The 17,582-nt window shown below is 36.7% G+C and overlaps 1 protein-coding gene across 1 annotated transcript; it reads right to left on the bottom strand.

The window, feature by feature from the left end:
* Positions 1-13,480: 13,480 nt before the first annotated feature.
* LOC135621913 (dof zinc finger protein DOF1.4-like) lies at positions 13,481-14,994 on the bottom strand. The gene has a single exon (XM_065123540.1). It carries the CDS (start codon positions 14,802-14,804, stop codon positions 13,713-13,715), a length of 1,092 nt encoding a protein of 363 aa, XP_064979612.1. The 5' UTR covers positions 14,805-14,994; the 3' UTR covers positions 13,481-13,712.
* Between the last annotated feature and the right edge of the window lie 2,588 nt (positions 14,995-17,582).

The raw sequence follows: 17,582 nt of genomic DNA, 5'->3' as shown, positions 1-17,582 counted from the left end.
TCGCCTGCCGAGGGGAATCTTTTCGTCTTCCTTCCCTTTTTGATTTATTATTATTAATTGTTATTTGCTGGCCAACATTTTAGCATGCAAGAAAAAGAAAATAAATACACTAAAATACACTCAACTGGTGGAAGCATTTGATTGATTAGAGGAGATTATTAGAATTTGATTCTGTGGGTTGGATTGATAAGGATTTGGGTGAGTGGTGCCCTTCCTTGATGTGGATGGAAAGGATGTGGAAGGGAGAGAGAGAGAGAGAGAGAGAGAGAGAGAGATTTCGACAAAAATCTTGTAGCTATCAAAGATTCCTCTTATTGGGCCTCACATTTTCAACTAATCGAAAGAAAATAATTAATCTAAGAAAAATATAATTATTATTCTAATTTTTAACCATCACCTATGCTCAAATATGAACTTAGATTTTTGTCTAAATTTATTTTAAATATGATCAAAATAAAATTATGTATGTCGATGTTCACTTATTCATAATTTAAATATGAGATTAGGATTTGAGTCATAAAAATAATTTTCTATGTATTTAAAGATAAGATCGTATATATTGACCCTTTTCAAATTTTATAATGATGGGATTGAATTTATGTTAGTCAGAGTAATTCGGGTCTCCTTAGAATACCTATTTTTTTAAATAAAACGATAAGCATGATAAACTTGAATATCAAGAAAATATGACTTCAAAAACTATTATGTAAACTTACAAAGAATTCTTCTAAGTGTGTATTTAAGATCATAGAAACTAATCATGTGATCATGTATTTTTTTTCTTTTTATTTTGTAAAAAAAAGCATGAGGAATGTATCCTTATTGAAGTCCCAAAGGACTTCTCTTGGAATCCAATGTGTTCTAATAAAGTGGAGAGCAGCCAATCATCATATTATACTCATCAGAATCTTGAAGGCATCTAAGAGTCAATCTACATGTATAGATAGATACATGAATCAATCTCTTATAGTCAATGATCACAAATATCGATAATGTAACCTAGACTTTGCTTATTGGCATCGAAAACTTAAATAATCCTCATCTTGACTTCATTGACTTCATCTTTTGCCAATGTGAAACCTGACTGTTCATCAATGTAGACTTTGAGGCATTTTAATTAATATTTTTTTGGTAGGACACAACAAGCCATGCATAGCATGGGCACAAAGCTAGTTATTAGGTAAATAAAAATTATCATGCCAGTTATGAACCACATTAGCATCAATCCACCATTTGATCAGTCACATAAAAGATGACAACTGGTTGGATGTCTTGAAATATTTATATTATCCTTTCTGACCTCCTTAAATTGTATTCAAGTATTCTTTAATTAAAAATCAGATTAATTTATTTTAATAATGAATACTCAAGCCGAGTTAAAACGCTAATTCAAATACCTAAGTAGCTAACTAGATTCCATTTGAGATAAAATATTACCTTACCAACTTATCATTATATTACCAAATAACGATGTTGAAATGTTGGGGTTTGTTTTTTTTGTTCGAGTAATTGAGTCTACTTAACTAAATTTAAATTCAACTCAATTAATTTTAATTTAATTTGAGCTATTTTTTCATAGAAAAGTTAATATTTGAGTTGATATAATAGGTATTCTTAAAAGTAGTACACATATGTTGTTGTTGTATTGGGCTAATTACATATTACCATCATACGGTCTCGATTCTTATATTTTAAAAAGTTAGATTGACATCCCTATAGTTATAAGTGAAACATTTAAATTTATTTATATCAATTTTATCAATAAAAATAGTAAAAAAATAAATAGTAAAAAAATAATTTTAATATTTAGTTGTGGATAATAATGTTGCTAGCGTCGACGTCAATATCGATGCAATTGTCTAGCTATCTCCGACAACAATAAGGTTCGGTCTCACTACGATGCCACCCGCCTCCACAAGAAGCACATCGCCGACCTCATCGTCGTTCGCCTCACGTCGTTCTGTATCTGCATCGGCATCGACATAGATGGTAGTGGCCATTACGATGTTTACAACGAAGATGGTGGCTACCCCATCGTTAACCCGTTGGGTAGATCCTAGTCTCAACTTGAAGCTGGATCGTCAGAGCTCCTACCACTCCCCCTGTTGTCATGTAAGTTCTAACACTACCTCTAGCTAAGTGACCTTTTTGCCGCTCTGCATCTATATCGATGCCAACATAGATGTAAAGTAATGTTGTTTTGTATCTGTGTCAACACCGATGTAGTTATCGAGCGACGAAAGGCTCACTCGGCAATAAGTGGTGTCGGAACTAATACGGTAGTGGAGGGGGTGATAGGAGCTCCAACGACCCTAGCTTCGGGTCGAGGTTGGAATCCACCCAGCAGGTCAGTAGTGAGGCGACCACTATCTTTGTTATAGATGTCGTGACGGCCACTACTATCTGCATCGACGTTGATGTAATTATTGCTCGACAACTGTATCAACGTGAATGCAAATTCAAAGTAGCGCGGGCAAGCGATGATGAGATCAATTGCATGCTCCTCGTGAAGACGGGTGGGTTCATGATCAGAGCGGACCTTATCATCATCAAAGGCGATCAAGCAACTACGTCGGTCTCGACACCAACAGTGTTATTATCTGTCACCACCGACGTCGTCCATCATCGAAAATTAAAATTATCTCTTTATTATTTATTTTTATATTTTTTATCAATAAAATTGATATCATTAATGTAAATGGATCTATATATTTAACTTTTATGATTATAGTGATATCAATATAATTTTTTAAAATATAAGAATCAAAATATTCCTCATGTACGTTGACATGTCTTTTAATTTGGGCCACCGACTAACTTTTCATGTACTTGTATCTTTCAGCCGATTAGAGAGAGAGAGAGAATGACCCTATGACCCATTCTAAATTGAACAGAGAAAGTGGACATTGTTCACGCATCTAGCTAAGGCCAACTATTTCTATGATAGGTAAAAATAGCTCAAACTCTCCCTCCTTCCATTCCCCATTCCCATGCCATCTTCTTGATATCTACACCTTTCTTTGTTGTGGAACAAGTGGCTGGTCAACCTTCTCCGGCTCTTCTCGTTGATAAGTCAACGCGCTTACATCTTCTTAGCCAAAGAAAGACGAGCTGTTCTACAAAAGAATGAAATAAGGGCTGTAAATTACTTGAGAATTATTAAAAATGTATAGTAAAGGATAAAAGAACATTTACTATAAGTTATGTTTGTGCTTTAATCTCCGCTGCTTCAAGATCCGTGCTACCCGCCTACTGCCTTTAAGAGTCGTGATAGAGTGGGATGAACGGATTTTGATGAACCGTCCCTGAATCGGTGGTGGGTGGTGGATGGGGCCGGGACGCTCGGCGGAGGCAGGCAGGATGACGCGGCCCACTCGCCTCGGTTCGCCGCATCGAGGGCGGCCTCGTCCCGCACCGCGCGCGCGTTCTCGCGGACGCACGACGACCACACACGCAGAGATTCCGGGGACAACGCGACGCCGCTTCCCTGCTTGCCTCCGCCTCTCGCCGGGTGGGTCCCGGAAACTTTGCCTCCGGGATTCTCGCCTCTTTGTCAGCCTTTTCCGGAAGCTAATTCTGCACTCCGTTCCCACTGTCGCATTGGATAAAGGCGAAACATCAAACGGTTGTGTTGAGAATTAGAAGAGAAAAATGAGGACGAAGTCGCCTCGGTTCATATTTACCGGATAAGTAATTAATTGAAGAAATGAATGATCAAACCATAGACAATGAAGGCGGACGATGAGATGGAACGAACACTTTAAGAGAATAAGAGGATAATAAATATAATTATTTTTTTTCTTTTTCATCTTATAATGAAAATTACTTTTATTTCTTTGAAAAAAGGGTAAATATTTTTTTATTATAAATAAAAAAAATATTTTTTAAGGCTCATACCATCTAATTAATAGTTTTTATAACTCTTTTTCATCCAAAAAATTATTTATGTATTTCTCATACTTTTTTTTTGTTTATTTACATAATTTTTGGATTGGATTTTTTTTTTTGCATTATCCCATTATACATACATTCACAAATATGTGTGACCACACAATTTCAACATCACGTTTAATTGGTGTGGTCCAAATAAATCAATCAAAGATTGGAAATTATCTCCTAATTAAAGCATGCACATACTGTTAAGGGAACAGATAATATAATGTGTACAGTATTCTTTGGATGTTATTGTGTGGCCTCTTGCTTCTTTTATGTACTTCCTCATCAACAAGAGTTTTTGCACATTTATCCTTTAAAATATTGGAAATTTCATATTTACCTCTTCAGATTTAAAATCCATAGTTACCAATGGATTAAAGAGATATATATATATATATGTGTGTGTGTGTGTGTGTAATTTTGTCTCAGTAATTACAGCATGATGGTCAAGTTTTCATCCTAAAAAATTGGTGACCAACCCATTCAATAAATAATATTGTTAATGACCCTAAGAATAGTTGACAACCCCATGATTGAAAGTGAGAACTTTCTAGCTTCCAGTGTAGGGTGGATGATGGCATGACATCTCATCTGTTTCCTTGGCTTATATGAGTTTCCATAGCAAAGACTAATTATGGTTAAACCCACAAAGTGGCTTTTCCTTCTGAAACTTTCTACTGGTTTCTGTGAGGTCAACTTGCATGGCACAGTAACCATTACAAGGTCCATTAAGGAAATTGAGGTTTGTAACATGTTGAAGGAAAGGTGGTTGTCATTCCATCAGTTAAAAATGGATTCTGCATAGAATATGAAATATGTCCAAGAAGACAAGGACATGCTTCAAGTGTGGTCTAGTTGATTGAGTATTAGATGGTTGTCCTCCATTAATAGGGAATCCCCTTACCATTATGGATGTCTCAATCCTTCTTCAGGCCAGGTTCTGAAGTATGCCAGAGTCTCAGATGTGGTGGGGTCAGAAATCTTTTTTTTTTTCACCAGCAGATAATTAATTAATTATGTAAAATTTGAGTACAATATTAATATAATCTATCAATGAAAAATATTTTTTCTGGAAAGTTGTAATGTAACTTGTAATCCCCGAGTCCTCTAATTTCATCCATAAACATCTAATCTATCTAAATATTATGTCAACTCTAATAACATTGATAATTTAATTAATTCATCAATTTTTTAATCTAAATTATTAATTAAAATATTTAAGTTGAAATTAATAATAATATATTGATCCTTATGAATCAATTTTAATCTTACTCATTTTCGATATATGACTAATCAAGATATTATGTAATTACTGTAATATAAATGAAAAATAATTAACCCTTATATGCTTTGGTTATTATATATATTTTTAAATGTAATAAAAATAGAATATAATAATCATTGTAAAATGAATTTAGCTATACCAACCAGTACCTGCCACTTGTCTAAGGTTCTTTGTTTTATGGAGTGCAATCACTCTGATACAACCCCTATCATCAACTTTTACTCTCAGGATTTTGAAGTGGGAATAGCAGTGGTTGGGCAACAGGCATCAAAGCATGGTACTGTTTGCCCTCAGAGCTATGAATGCTATAGATATTTTGTCAGACATGCCTTCCAGAGACCATTGAATCAATTGTCCTCAAAGAATCATCACTTGTCCTTAATCACAAAAGTAGTACAATTACAGAAAAGAAACAATCATTTATCCTTCGATAGGAGCCTATAACATCTCCTGTAGGGTAATCATCATACCCTACTAATCTACCTGTCAAGCTGTGGAACTTTCAAGTCTCAGATCAGGTTGTTCTGGTTCCATAATACTGGCAGCTACATACAGAGAGCTTTCTCCATCATTTGATTGATCTTTATCTGTCTGTAAAATTAGAAACAAACAAGAAGAAAAGTTTGGTAGATGTGGCCAACCTATCTGTTTTCATGTTTATGGTGATGTTTCAGTCTCACCTTCCATGCTCAATCACTTTTTCTCCACAGTCAACACCACCCTTAGTCAAAAAGTCTGATGAGCATCACAGAGCTTTAGTAATATGCCCATAGAATTATTAGTAAAAAAAGAGAATACATCTACACTCCACTATTTATTTCCTTGTGGGTAGATTGAATTCATTCACATCTAATGAAAAGACATAGTCTTACACCAAAATACACTTTCATGCAAATAAAATGGGCAAATTGGAAAGCATATATCAAACTTTCCATATAAAAACCAAGGAAAACAAAGATACCACCTTGTGCATGTTAGAAACAATTAACCTAGTAAAATTAATCAGTATAGTTTGAATTCTAGAGGTTAATTTAACACACGAATCCATATTTCATAATATAGTGCAGTACTCTTGTGAGATGTCAAAAGTGGAGGGAACCAACCTGAGTCCTTGACTTGATTCCTGGTATGACAATGCATAAGCCATGAGACAGTGGATTTACTTTATTACTTCCACTTTTGGGACTTCTGAACACTGTTTAGCTTTTAGAGGAATCCAAACAATCAATTGTGTGAGGACCAGAGGTAGGTTCAACCTCATCCCAATGACAGATTTCTTTTGACTTTTCCTCTGAGGCTCTCATCATCTTCCTCAACCTTATCATTGCCCCCCACCTTGAAGTTTCTGCACTAAAATTTCCAGCTCTATCCCTTCATATTATGTCTTTTTTTTTTCATTTATTCTTTATGCTGGTGGATGAGAAGTATACAGAGATCTTTTCAAGCTCTTGCTGACTGTCATGAAAAGCAGCATTATTTGCCATAATCTGCATCCAATTATTAGATATTTCAACGAAGGAGGCATCGACAGATATTTGAATGAAATTATAAAAAAAAGTGCAAAATGGGAAATGTTCCTAATCAGCATAATTAAACTCTCATTTTTAAGTGGAAATGGTAAAAGCAGTTCCTCAGAGCTACATTAGGGTCATAACCAGCTATGATGTTTCATTTGAAGCAGGAAAAGAGACAAGAATTCACATGAATTCATGACTGTCACAATACTGATGAAGGATGAAACTTTTATGGTGACAAGGACTGGAGTGAAATCTGTGGAGTGCAATGGCTTCTAGTGAAAACAAGAAAGCCTAATTCTCTGATGGAAGCTATTCCTATACAGTACAGAGGTATCTGTTTCTTATGGAAGCTATTGAAGTGGCATGCACAAGTTACATGATATCTGAAAGCAATGTTCTGTCCCATCTGTGCCATGGAATTCGCATAGTGAAGTGGATCGACTCTATATGATTGTTAGATAATGCAGAAATGCTCGAATAAGCAAAAAAAATCCACCAAACAAGGGAAACAGAGTAGCAAAATCCACCACTGATGTGAGAGGGGAATTTATCGAACACTTGGTCTGCACGAGACACGCACGGAGGTTACTAATTCTCTTCCTCTTTCTTGAAAGGAAAAATGTGTTTCCTGATTCCACTAAGGACCCACTTCACGTGGAATGGAATCCGCATTGCTTCCTTCTCTTCTCGGTCCGATCACTGCACCATCAAGCACGACTGAATGAAAGCACCGTCAAGAACAGAATCAATTAAGTATAACATCAGGTGCTCGGCCTGCAATTTATTACTAGAATATATACGGTCTTATTTAATTAAATAAAATATATTATAATTATAATTAGTTATTAATGAATAAAAAAAGTTTAATTATTTTAAATCTTTTATTATAGATGATTTTGACTAGATGTAATACTCTTCTAATTATTTATTCTAGAGCATCTATCCTCGTTTATAAATAGATATGATATTATAAGGATTATATATATAAAAAGGATTACATATCTACTTTCATCTCTCCTTAGTATCTATTTTATTATTTATAATGGTCATGTGTTATCGTAGGAAGAGAGAAAAAAATGATCTAATTTTTCTTGCAGATCAGTATCGTTATTTTCTCCGAATCTAACAACGATGTGTTTACAAATCAAAATAAATATATTTCGAATGACATAGAAATGTATACATCATAAATATATTTATTTGATTATAGATTCTAACATTAAATATATTCTACACAATATTATAATTATAATTTTTATACTTATAATTTTGTATGCTTATAATTGTTATTAGAACATATCTTGAAATCAAATACTCTACATCATGAAAGCATTAGATCTATTTTGTATTATTGTCATTCACTTGTGAAGGATGATCTGATTTATTTTATTTATCTCATTCACCCTAGTTGCTAGTTTACAAGTGACAAGGTTTTCTCGCCCACACAGATGAAACTATGGATGGAAGATTGCTACCCTATCTTGGTTGATGGGCTACGTCTATAGCTTATTGTCGAAGGTCGTGGCCTATCTTGGTCATCGACCCTATCTTTGTAGAATCTGTGTGAAGCAACAACGCTATATATAGTGGTTTCACATATTATGGTGACATTGTATTTGCTGGCTCTCTTCAGAGTAAAGGTGGAGGTAGTAGCCCTAATAAAGCGATGTGGCATTGGTCACAATGTTTTGGATACTGCAATGACCAACCCCCTCGGTAGCAAAGGGGTTCACCAGGAACACTGTTGCTTATAACGTAGCAGCAATGCATCACGTGGTACAAGCATTAACAATTGCATTGGGGCATGATCGCTCAACAAGCAAGCATAGGCATCACTATATGTCATAGTAGATATAGGACTCGAGCAATAGTGGCATTGTTGGGTTACTATATGAATGAGTTGTCGGCCACAAAAAGGATGCTATCAACCTTAGGTTGTAGTGCGATAGAGAAGAGGTCGATGATAGGGTGGCGACACAATAAAAGAGGGCATCATGAAAGGAATCCATAGAGAAGAGGAAACCACATAGACATTACTGAATGTCATAGAGGATGAAAGGTGTAACTGTGGGTTTCAGAGCAAGCAAATTACAATGACAGCTCAAAGTAGAGTACAGGTGGGCAATGGACGATAGTGTTATTTGACCGTGAAATGTGTACTAAGAGGAGGTCGACAAAGATGGCCAAAGCTCATATGCCTATGTAGGAATGCTCATTGACAAGCAACAACAAGTAGGATCAGTAACTTTGCCACTGTAGTACTCTGATAATGGGTGTTCAAATGTGAGGTTTGACAGGGTTATGCAATGATATGGTAGTTGGTGACGGCTTCCTACACTATCGACCACGGAATAGAGCCACAACTTATGAGAAAGCACATATGATCCACAACAAGAGTTCAAGAGCGAGAAAGTTGTGATATGGCCTACGCAATGCAAGGATTTCCACATAAGTATTTTTGACCTAAGTTGGTGAAAATAAGATGTTGACCAAATTAGGACATATACGATTTGATCAAAATTTGACCTAAATCTCATTTTGATCAGAATTTGGTCTCGAGGTTATTGCAATAGTCACCTAATCGATCAAAATCTAATTTTGACATATGTGATCAATTTTGATCCCTTTGTCCAATTCTAATCAAACTTAATTTTGACTTGATTCTATGATTTTGGCCTAAGTTGGTCAAAGTCACATGTTGACCAAAATTAGGGTAGCGATTGATCGATTTTGATCAATCTTCATTTGATGGAATCTTCATTTTAATCAATTTTGACTTTAGTTAACTCTAATTTTGATTGACCTAATTGGGTTATTTTTTAGCCTAAATATATTAGCTCAATTTGAGGAGCTCAATTCTAGACTTGTCTAATTAAATAGTATTAAATGGCTTAATTTAAGTTTTATATAAAATTATATACATATATATATATAATGGAATTCTTTTATAGCTTTCTTATATGAAATATTGATAATTTTTTATTTGTTTGTAGTTCTTAAATTCTAATTATTAATTTTGGATATTTATGTAGTTATTCACATTGAATATTAAAAAATTATGAAATAATATTTATTTTTCACGTAGAGGTATGAATTTTATTTTATCATAAAGATAATGACATATAAAATTTTATGAAATCATTACTTCTTTCATATTAAAAAAAGATATTAATCAGTGTTTACATTTAAAGGTTAGTTTGAGTAGGTTTATTGTATTGGTCTATGGATAATATTTTTACTTACTAGTATTTATCTTGGTTTATTGCATGAGACTAAAATATTACCCATCAAGAATTTTAAAATGATTGATATGAATAAAATAATCTATATTATTGACATTGAGATAGTTAGGGATAGATCTCAAAAGATTATTAGAAATATCTTAGAAAAGATATATTGATCGAGTTTTAGAAAGATTTAGTATATAGCTTTTTTAAGCTAATGATACCTATTAGCATAGATGAAAAATCTAGTCAAGGTCGATATCCTAATTATATCTTTAGAAAAAAATCAAATAAAAAATATTTCTTATGAATACAAAAGTCTATTATATATTTACCAGACTAAATATCAATTTAATAATAAAAATACTGGGCAGATATTAGAGTTACCCATAAATAAAATATTGAAAGACTACAAATAAAATACTAAAATATCTGTAAAAGATAAAGGATTATATGCTCACATACAAAAAAATTAGATCAGTTTTAAATGATGAGATTTTTAAATATTGATTCTATAAATTAACTCAATATAGAAAGTTGACTTTACGATTCATATTTATATTAGTTGAAGAGATAATTTTGTATTATCGAATATAGAAGTTGATTTTGTGATATCAAAAATTTTATCCTAAGACTTGATATTGTTAAACTCAATTGCTAAGTTGTTATAGATATTTCATGATATATTGTATTATTTTTTTTCTCTAAGAATGGTAATTACTCTAGTAGTTTTATGTATTATGATATAAAATATTAATAGTTAGAGAAAAAATTCATAAATAACTAATGTCAATTGAGTACCTAAGCCTATTATATTTATTGTTGATCCATTTACTAACGCCTTATAACTTAAGATATTTAAAGAATATATTTTTATAATTGGGCTTGTAAATAATCCATAAAAAGATATAATGATGTAAGTTTAAGTGGACATCATAATTGATATTTTTACTTATATAATTAAAGTTATTTACTTTTATTATCTTATTCATAATTATGTATATATATATTATAGTTGAATGTAATAATAATGTTGTCTTGATAAGATAAATTATATGAGTTATTATAGATTATATCAGAAAAAACTAATAGTATTGTGGTACGTACAAAAAGTATGATGTTAATAACATACATCCATGACTCATATTAATAGTTTGACTTAATATAATATTATTATATTTATTGGATTTATTGAGTTATTTTATAAAATTTGTGACCATATATAAAATATTTTAATTTTTTTATAAATTTAATTAGGTAAAATTATTTTGAAATAAAATTTGATTTTATTTATTATGATTTTGAATTCTTTTATATCTTATCAATTAATGGGCTAATAAAATAATATTAGATTATGTGCTCCTATTTAATTGTATAAAATATATTTTTATTCTAATTGGATTCTGATTAAGATCATTAGCTAATAGGAAGAAAGTTCAATTATGAGTTTTTTTTTATTGGAGATAAACTTGATGGAAGGGATTCTCCTCTTAGACATAACATAGACTATATATAAAAGAGAGATTACAAATCTATTTACATCTCTTAGATTATAGTGACCTTACGAAAGATACAAAGAGAGAAAAAAAGAGTCTAGTTCTCTTTACAAATCAGTATTATTGTTTCATTCGAATTGGACGATAATATGTTTGTATATCAAAAGAAAGATATTCTAAATGATATGAATATATATAATATTATTATTTAATTTTAAATTATAATAAATAAATATATTTTATATAATAAATATATAATTATAATCTTTATGCTTATGCTTATACCCTTCGAAAACCAGTTCGAACTAGCAAGTAGAAGATGAGCTATGCCACGCTGGGTTTACCTCCGCTTGAGGTCAAGGTCAAAATATCCATTCCATGACCCAACGCCATAGTGTCAACATAAACAAATGGACAGAAGTCAGCAAGAATCTGTGGCAAAAAATTGACGAGATCAAGTCAAGATCATATGATAACAATGGATGTTCACATTATGCCTCTTGAATCACTAGGAAATGGGCTTTACAGTTTTGGGCTTTACAGGCTTCACTTCCCGTGGAAATGGGCTCTCTTTTTCGACAAATTTTTTGGTTGTTTATAGGAAAAAATGTTTTTTTGATGGAGCAAAATCAAATTGATAGAATGAAATTTTTTAGGTATGAAATGTTGTAAATTTTTATTTGTAATGAATTTTGTATAAAAAAAAAAGATTACATGGAAGTGCTTTTTTTTTTATTCAAACTAATTTGGCCACGAAATGTGTTCGATATATTTCAATTCTAGAAACATATTTTTAGAATATTAGTAAAATATACAAAAAGAACCCATTTTTCATACATTAATAATAATTTACATTAGGTTAATAAAAAAGCCCGAGGGTTTAGCTTGCGCAAAAGAAGTGATCGAGCCTTCTTGCTTTGTAGATGAACTCATCTAATAATAAGAAAAAAATTAGTAACTTCTTTTATTAGAATTAATAATATAACTCGACAAGTAAACGATGCTTGTAGAAATATTTTAGTTTTACGATCGAATAAATGAATTTTTTTCCTTTACAATTCGCGTAATGCATGTATTTTACGAAATGGGTCGATCATTTATTAAGCCTTAAAAGCAATAAATTATTGGAAACTAAAATACATAAACCTCATGACTTATTTCTTCGGTATCGATTCGAAAGAAGACAGCGAGGATACAAAAGATATTTTTATGAATGTTTATGGTATCTGACATGCAATCAATCTATTAGACATTTGGAGTTGACTTAATATAGGAACACTCTGATTCTATCAATCGAAGATTGTTAAAAGATACAGTGATAGTGATCGGACTGCAGCTATAATAATGGTTAAGATATTGCTACTATTTTCATATTCTATGTTATTTAGCATGCATTCATTTCATTCAACAATATGTTACATCAGCTTCTCATTTCATCATACATAAGCTTCATGAGAAACAAAAGATTCCCACTACTACTATGATTTATACTGGTAAGAAGACAAATATTAGCTTAGCCATGGATCCAATTTATCATAAATAATCCAAATGTTAACACATGCTTTCAATCTTATTAGGGAGAGTGTTAAAACCAAATATTGAGGTCATGTCATATTAAGATTAAGTGGACAAGTTGTAGATATACTTATAACATCTCTCTCTCTCTCTCTCTCTCTCTCTCTCACACACACACACACACACACACACACACACACACACACACATAAGGCTGCAGTGTATTGGGTGGGGGAAGAATCTAATTCACCTGCTGCATTTAGGCCACACCCCTTCCAAAGGCTGCCATCTCCCTCTTTAGCCCTCCACTTTCCCACTGCACAACAAGAAGAAGGAATCTCCGAGCACTCTCTCCCATCATATCTCCTCTTTTCTTTCCCGACTTGAGACCAACACAGGCTCAGACTAAATCACTCCCTACATAATCATCTGAGTCATCAACATGAAAGCAGTGTGCAGCGTAGCTTCTTTTTGTCACAATCAAACATACTCTTCGGAAAGAGACAAGAAAGGAACTATTATATCTAATTCTTAGCTGATCTCAATGTGATCAATACAACCCGGAAGCACAAAGAAAGCACACATTTTTAACCCATTACAGCACAAGCAAGACTAGGAAAAGCTGTGACAGTAGAATCATACATCCATATCTATAATTCATCACTTAGCTCAACACCATGAACAAAAGGAGTAGAAGAACAAGCCCTAAACACAAACTCTATTCTAGAAGTGAGTTCTGTCAATGGAAAGCACCATTAGGAGTGGGTAGATCAGACCATGCCAAGGTGGGGTTCCAGTAACCAAACTCACCGACGGAGTGTGGGATGGGTTCCAAGATGGGAGTTGCAGCAGTGGTGACCACACCAGCTGTGGTCATCATGGAAGCAGCCGAAGAGCAAGAAGAATCGAAGCTACCGACATTGTTGATTACCGTCTGCAACTGCTCATTGTAGTAATTGGCCGAGGACTTGAACTTTTGGTACAGCTCTTGGATCTCCGAGCTTGGTATGTCACCTAGCAATGTGTTGTTATTTTGTGGTGGTGGCTGTGTCAGTCGCGGCTGTGGCTGTGGCTGTGGCTGCTGCTGCTGCTGTTGCTGGTATGAGTAGTCGTTGTTCCTCCATAGTGAAGCGCTTAACCCGAGCTGACCCAGTGGATCCAAGCTTAAGCTGTGAGCAGTATTTAGTGTGCCTCCTGCCTCGGCCACCATGTGCGAGCCAAGCATGGTTCTGTCCTCCTTGATTCGAGCAGAGCCGAGGTTAAGGCTGGTTGCAGAACTAAGGATAGGGTTAGGGTTTTGGGCGCAGCTGGACCTCAAAAGACTCAACAGGTGGGAGGTATGTGGCGAAGGCCACAGTATCGGGCTCGAAGAAAGCTCATTTTCCAGCCCACTGGCTAGACCGGACCTCAGTAGGACGTCAGGTGAAGATGGCTTCGCCTTGGTGATGCCCAACTTACCACAAACCCCGGCCGCGGCAATGACGGGCACCGCCTTAGTCTTGCGGCACCCACCGCCGATCGGGACGTTGCGGAGCGCGCCCCCCTTGGTCCAGTACCGGCGGCAGGTCTTGCAGAAGTGACGCGGCTGGGTCAGGTTGTAGTTGTTGTAGTAGCAGAACTTGGTGTTGGTGGAGTCGCACCGGGGGCACCGGAGGTTCTGCTGTGGCTGCTGCTCCGCGGTGCCCGCCAGCAGCGAGGGTGAGGATGAGGACTGAGACTGGGACGATATGGAAGAGGTGGGAGAGGACGAGGAGGTGGGATCAATCAGAAGGCCTCCAGGGTGGGAGATCTTCCTCTCATCCACGACGCCACCTAACAGTCCTTGGATCATTGTGTTAGAGCTTGGAAGCGAACCGAGTAGAAGCAGAGTAAAAGGTAGAACAAAAAGGAAGAGAAAGAAGAAATCTACTGGCTTTGACGAGCTTCAAAGGTTGAGGAAAGCGGATGGCTTGATGTGAGGGAAGGGGAGAAGCCAAGGAGGCTTTGCTTTGGAGAGGTAACGGATGAAGTATGCAGGGAAGAGAGTAAAGCAGCAGAGGGAGGGTTATATAGGGGAAAACAGAGGGATAAAGAAGCTGCTAAGGCTGGAGTTGTCTGTTAGCTTATCAAAGTGGGTTTACAGAACTGAAAAGTGATGATGTTCTATGTGAGTGATATATAAAGTCATGAAATTTTCTTTGCATTAATAAGGCATCCATTTATCTTAAGATCACTCAGCACTCCAAAACACAAAACAGTGCAGACAATGTGTTCTCAGGTACTGATCATACACATCTATGTGAAAAGAAACACAAGTGTGCATAGCATGTGTTTATGTTGTAGTAATTCTCACGTAACTGCGCATGCATATGTTTCCAAGCCCCTATGCATTTCATTCCCTCCCTCGAAAGAAGATGAATTCTTGTTGTTTCATTGACGGTGAAAGATAAACTGAATCTACCAAATCTTTGCAGAAGGCTAAATGGTTCAACTTCGAGGTTGTGGATGCATGCCAGTCAAAGCAAACTGGAATAGGAATCAGCTGGTTGGGAGCACCAATCATGCCTATTTGGAAGCCTAGTCTAAGAGAAGTGTTTTCAAGACATGAGGTTTGGATTTTGGAGGAAAAAAGTGCGGAGACAGTGAGCATCTTGTCATGTTCCTCGATAGCAGAGACAAATTGGAACGCCATCATGTCTCCAGCATCGAACTCTTACACTGATCTCAGAATACACAAAAGAGATGCGGCAACAGCTGCTTTATAATTATCCTAATCTGATCACGGATCAGAAAGACGATACGGAGAAGTCGAATCTGTTTAAGATAACAGGAATGGACTGAAAGGATGTCGTCGGATTAAGAGATGCCCACAATCCGAAATCCCCTCCTCCTTCTTCCTCCTCCGTGGAATGTCGTTCAAAGACAATGATTACGGCTAGAGAGAAGGGAGACTAATGGCCTGGAAATAGGTGCAAAGGAGAATGTCTCCTTCGTGTCTATCTATGTCTGGATGAGCGTAGCAACGTTTCCCATGCAGCCATGTGTAGATAATTAATGGGACGTAATCCCACTCACGGAACATACGGCAGAGATTTAGCCTCTCTCTTCTCCTTGTGCACCCTCCTCCTTCGAACAGATGGGAGGGAGTGTTAAGAATGCTTCCAAATCCTCATTACGTCCAACTTGTGATTGGAACTTGAAATCTATGATGAAGAAAGACATCAGAGAAACAAGGATGGGGTGGTGTTGCATCTCAACAGCTGCTGACAGTATGCAGAGGGGGGGCTTTGATTGGGATGCTCGCAATGGGATCCTCCTTTTTTGTGTCATGTGCCCTCTCCCTTCATTTCTGTACTTCGTCTTCTCCACTGCATTATTACCGGAGTAATTTCGGTGTGTTTGTTCCGTTAAGTTGGATCCCAAGTTTACAGATGAGAGAGACTGTAGTTTTACCCTGCTTGCTAACAACAGTGTTCTTGAATTACATGTGGATCAGCCATCTTGTGGTTGATGGTTGTCAGAGTTGGATAGGGGTCAAAGAACTATCAATGTGGTCCAAAGATCCAGCAGCAGAGGCATGCAGTGGGTAAGAGAACACTGGCTCTTTGCGATTGGCTTGCTTGTGGTTAGTGGCGTAGTCTGTGTCGGACTGACATCGCCCAGCATTTGGAACATACAATTTTAGGTGGATTTTCCTGATTTATTTAGAGCAGATAGATGACAAATGGCAGATGGGAGAGGACGAACAGCTTCTCCAAATCGTTGTCTCCTCCTTTTGGAACCTTTGGAAGCTCAGAAATGATGCTGTTAGTGACACAAACACTGGGAATCAAATTAACAACGTGTAGAGTAGTCATTTCTTTGGACTATATACCGTGTTTCACAGAGTAGAGTCCCTCTCTCTTTGGTCTGCAACGCAAACTTCTTGTCCCACCAACACACACAGGGAACATGGAGTCCCTCGGTCCACACAGCCTGACGAGCCGGGGATCGGCTGTGTTCCCGGCCCCGGTACGGACCCACCTCTCGACCGTCGGGTCCCACCAGCGACGAGGACCGATGGGCGTGTCGAGTGGTGGGCCCCGCGGTCGAGGACCGATCCGGGGTCTGTGCTCATGGTGTTCGGTCGCTCGACGGAGACGCGGGAGCGAGCGAGGCCCCTGCGGCGGGTGTCGGATTCTGCTCCGTTCCCGACGCACTCGGCGCGCGCTCGTGGACAGCGCAATGCACACTGAGCGAGCGTGCCGGCAAGGAGCAGGGGCCGCGCCCGGGGTGGGAACCCGGCCGCGAGCCGGCGCGGCGCCCGAAGAAACGAGGACGACAACGACCCCTCGTCCCTCGTCTCCCCCCTCCCCCCCCTCCCAGTCCTCCTCGCCACACCTCACCTCACCTCACCTCATCTCACCCATTAATCCATGGCCACGGCCGTACCTCCCTTTCTGTAGTTTTGGCTGAAGGAGGCAGCGCTCTTCGTCGCCTCACTCCATCCCGGTCGCCGTCAAAAAGAGATAACAGACAAGCAGAGAGAGAGAAAAGAGAGAGCAGTGTGTACTAGCCAAGCCTTGGAAGCTGGGCTCCCTTGTTCCTTACCAGCCGTTCTTTTCCTACATCCATCTTATTCATTTAGAAA

The sequence above is a fragment of the Musa acuminata genome, chromosome BXJ2-9 (genome assembly GCF_036884655.1).
Source record: "Musa acuminata AAA Group cultivar baxijiao chromosome BXJ2-9, Cavendish_Baxijiao_AAA, whole genome shotgun sequence".
NCBI lineage: Eukaryota > Viridiplantae > Streptophyta > Magnoliopsida > Zingiberales > Musaceae > Musa > Musa acuminata.
The sequence above is the reverse complement of the archived record's forward strand: the minus strand, read 5'-3'. Positions and strand labels throughout refer to the sequence as shown.